Source organism: Penaeus vannamei, chromosome 29 (genome assembly GCF_042767895.1).
Source record: "Penaeus vannamei isolate JL-2024 chromosome 29, ASM4276789v1, whole genome shotgun sequence".
Classification (NCBI taxonomy): domain Eukaryota; kingdom Metazoa; phylum Arthropoda; class Malacostraca; order Decapoda; family Penaeidae; genus Penaeus; species Penaeus vannamei.
Window position 1 is genome coordinate 14,416,645 of NC_091577.1, and position 4,528 is coordinate 14,421,172.

General features: G+C 35.9%; 1 protein-coding gene across 1 annotated transcript; it reads right to left on the reverse strand.

Moving 5' to 3' along the window:
- Nucleotides 1–1,302: 1,302 nt before the first annotated feature.
- LOC138867260 (uncharacterized) lies at nucleotides 1,303–3,235 on the reverse strand. The gene is made up of 2 exons (XM_070142243.1): nucleotides 3,084–3,235; nucleotides 1,303–2,689 (listed from the first exon to the last, which is right to left on the reverse strand). Exon 2 carries the CDS (start codon nucleotides 2,686–2,688, stop codon nucleotides 1,432–1,434), a length of 1,257 nt encoding a protein of 418 aa, XP_069998344.1. The 5' UTR covers nucleotide 2,689; nucleotides 3,084–3,235; the 3' UTR covers nucleotides 1,303–1,431.
- Between the last annotated feature and the right edge of the window lie 1,293 nt (nucleotides 3,236–4,528).

Below are 4,528 nucleotides of genomic sequence, written 5' to 3' on the forward strand. Positions count from 1 at the left end.
GTGGAGTTGAAGTCGGTTAATTTGATGTAAAGTGGGGCGGTGATTAATTAATTAAGTGTTGAAGAATGACACGCATAAAAGCATCATATTATGAATCGATTACAATCCTATTCTAACTTGGTTATTATGTTTGCAATCATTATCATTGTTATTACTATTTTCATTATTATCTACATTATCATTTACATTGTTTCATTATCATTTACATAATTATTTACATTATTTCATTATCATTTACATTATTGGTAGTAGTAGTATTAAGCATATTAATATTTTTATTATTAAACACATTATTATTTTCATTACCATGCACATTATTATTTTCATTACCATGCACATTATTATTATCATTATGATGTGCATTACCATTTTCATTAATATGCATATCTTGATTATGCATATCATTATTTTCATTATTATGCATATTATTTACATTATTATGCATATTGTTTGCATTATTATGCATATCATCATTTGCATCATGATACACATTACTATTTTCATTGTTACATACATAATTTTGATGATTATGCACATTATTTTGATTGCTATGCACATTAGTTTCACTAGTATCATTATTATAATCATTATTATTGTTCTTATCATTATTGTTGTTATCGTATTTGTATTATCACCATTATTATTAATGATAATAATATTATAATATTGCGGTTAGTAATAATAATATTATTATCATTATTTATATTATTCTTAATAATAGTATTATCAGTAATGGTAATATTATCATTAATAATAATGAAATTATAATATTATTAATAATGATGATAGTATCATTATTAATATTACCATCATTAATAATATTATCATTATTAATAATATTATCATCGTTAATAATAATATCATGATCATTATTTTGATTCGAGGCACGGACGCTGCACTGAAGCTGTTAGACCGTGGGAAAGAGAAGGGGAACGGACGGGAGAGAAGAAAGGTGAGGTGGAGAAAGGGAGGGGATTAAAAAAAAGGGAGAAAGGGGACTGGGAAAGGGAAGAGGATGAGAGAGAGAGGTGGTTGGGAAAGGTAAGGGAAAAAGAACAGAAGTTGGAAGGGAATTTGAATTTAAATAAAAGGTATTTAGAAAGGGTGGCACATCAGTTCGTATATGAATACCTATTAGTATAACGAGCTATGTACATTAACTCCAGTACTTAATAAAATAAAATCGACCATTATTCATAGATGATTCATGATTGCTGGGTATTTCATATTCGAACAGATGTTTTTAGATCACTAGATATTCCCTTTATAAGACAGGATAGCACTCTAGAAATGAAATGCGTATTTCAATAAGTCTCTTTATTATGTACAGTCTATATATACAGGACAAAACACACGACCCTTGAATACAGTACAACAATCTTGAGAGTGCAACATGTACATAAGGGGCCGTTGTTTCTCTGGAAGAATTTTCTATAACAAGCTATAGGGGTCGATCATCAAATAGATGGGCAGGTTACAGTCGGTACAGACCGTTGTTAAAACGTAGGTCCTGGCATTGACTGTGAATCTGGAAGGGCAGAGTGCAGCATAGCACATGGGACACTCTTCGATGGCTTCATGACCCAGGTAGTAATAGCCGTCGCTGGGCGTCTCCATGAATTTGGGGTGAATTGGAAACTCCTGTTTTGGCTCTCTCTTAATTTCTGCAGGGGAGTCGAAGATGTCGGTATTCTGTTTGGGTTTCACTTCGAGTTTTATGCCTTTCTTCGAGTCGTGATACCCACCGCCAATTTTCCAATCCTCGGGACAGGTTTCTAATTTCGTTTCTCTTTTCGTTTTAAAGTCATCAGGCAACTCGAATAAATGCAGACTCCGATTTGCTTGTGTGCATTTTTGTGGTTTCACTTCCTCGAGGATTATACAATCTGTTGAATCATTCTTGGCTACATGATACTCGACCATTTCTTCCACGTGGTCTAGGCTGTAGGATTCTAAAAGGAGAACATCGCCGAATTCACCCTCTTGATCTTGCAAAATGGATCTTTCAGCTTTGTCCGACGACTCTACTGCCCCAAGACCGGATTCTTGATTGACAGGTGTATAATCCATGTAAATCTCAGTGACATTATCCTGGCAACTAGTTCCATCATTTATGGTTGATATCCAGGATGCTGTATTTCGAAGGGATTCTTGCTTGTTAGCATGAGATGACAGTTTTTGCAAGACTGGGGACTGGTTACCCGACTTCCTGGGTGATGTCTTTTCATGGAAACTGCCAAATTCTTTGCAAAACTGGAAGATGTGGTTACTGTCATGGGCATAACTACATCTACCCTCTTTCCTCTTCCTAAAATCCTCACATGTCCTCAGCTGCAATCTACACTCCGTACACTCAACTCCGCCGAAGAGGAGGTGCCCCGCACTCTCCTCTTCTGTCGTTTTCTGTCCACAGGGATCGCATACCATTATCTTTTCTTTTATTGTCGTAACCCCGGAGAATTTAGAATCATACGCCCCCATAACGGTGTTGTTATTGTATTCCGCCATGCCATAATTTTCTCCGTAACTACCATATAACACCGTCTCTCTACCAGCTTCTTTATATTCATATTGGTTGCAGTCTTGCTGGATGCCAGATGCAAGAGGAACGGAATCCATTCCTTCGTCTGGATATACGGGTGTGTGCCAGGTAAACCCACTGCTCTGAGATTCGTTCGTTGGTACCATGCTGAAAATACAACGAAGTGTTACTCGTTAGCCTTTTAGATAATATCCAAAAATCTACATCATATTTCACTCAAGTAATGCACTGTATCTGAACATATATATTTTGTGTTCATATATATCAAAATAACACTATAGACATAGTAATATGAATATGCAATAAACAAAGAGTTTATATTATGTGTACTTTACAATACAAAAATATACACGTTTGAATTTGAATATCTGACGCTGACCAATGTTTGGAATAGATTCATCAACCAAGCAAGCAGTAATTTCACACACATGCACGTGTGCGCGTGATGGATATGAACAGCTGCTTGCCCGACTCATGAATCTACGCAAAAAAACATTAAGCGGCGATCACTAGCACTCATGTAATGATAGATGTCACATACCTTAAACTCTGAAGAATCAATGAAGGTCAAATTTGTACCAGTATTCTAGATTTTAGAATAAAAGATACAACAAAACCACGTTGTTTCTCTGCAAGCGATGTGAGACGACTGGCACGCAATGCTTTCCTGCTTAAAACCTTTAGCTCAGTCGCCAGCCAATCAGGTTTCTCGAATCGGCCGCCCCGCATATACCGCGTTCCTGTTGGGCTTTATGGGAACGCGTGATCACAATACCTCGTGGCGTGGTGCCGTGTTTTTATTCTTATTCATTATTTTTCTTTATCTTAGGATGTGTTTTCCTACTTCCTTTTTTTAGTATATTTTGGCATGTTTCCTTTTGGTTTGTATATGTGAAACAAATCGATAAAACAGTAGACATGACAAAAGTACATATGCAGTATATCCACCACACATACTTAAATCACATATTCAAGAAAGAAGAGGGGGTGATACAGAAGATGCAAAGGAAATTCAGATATGCCATTGCTTATCAAGTTTAGCGTATCTGTATATACGCTAAATATTTTTACACATCAGCGACTAACCATACACTTGATCATGTTTTTGTTTATGCACGTAATAAACGCCTGTATTGATATGACGAAGTTGAAATAAAAACGAACATATATGAAAAACTGATACGGCGAATAGATATGGAAAATAAGATTAACCGTCTTATCCCCCGGTTCCTCTCCCAAAACCTTCCCGCCAATACAACATCGTCTGTCTGTTTGCTTGTGTGAATTCAAATTTTAAATTAATCTTCCCTTTAATATGATGAATATTATGACGTTAAATAGCACACGGAGTAATAACATTTTCTCATCCATACATGAATATTCCTCCCCCTTCCCCCCCCTGCGTAACTACCAAAATCAAACTGATTATGTCAGTGAGTGAATATTCTCTAGGAGTTATACAACGAAGTCATAGTCACTGTAAAATACAACAAACGATGAAACTTGAATAACAACGGACTATGATCATTACTGAAATAACCATGTGCTTTGAAACAATTTCACTTGGAAAAGGCAGTACATTTTGTCAACAAGCAGTGTTGCCAGATTAGCAATTTTTTACTAGAGCTAGCGATTTTTGCTACATTCAGTCAGAAAATACTGTATATTATCTAGCTGATAACCAGAAAACATCTGATAGTGTAATTATACAGAGATCGGCAGGCCAGACAAACAATAACGTTTTTTTTTTTTTACTTGAATAAAACAGTTCAGCGTCTGACGAGAGAAACACCACACGATACTCAAGCTTATCATTTTATTTTTGCTATTTTACTGCAATGTCACTGTAATTTGCTTTACATTACTACAAAAAACATGATAAGATAATAAACGCGAGAATCAATTTACATTGCACTGGGGGAGGCGGCTTAGGCGGGTGTCGAGCCGTGTAAGAGATTGGCATCACTGCAGTTTCGTTACTCTCCA

Bases quoted from the DNA above. Each gene is read 5' to 3' on its own strand.
- LOC138867260 (XM_070142243.1), bottom strand. From the start codon at position 2,688: ATGGTACCAACGAACGAATCTCAGAGCAGTGGGTTTACCTGGCACACA.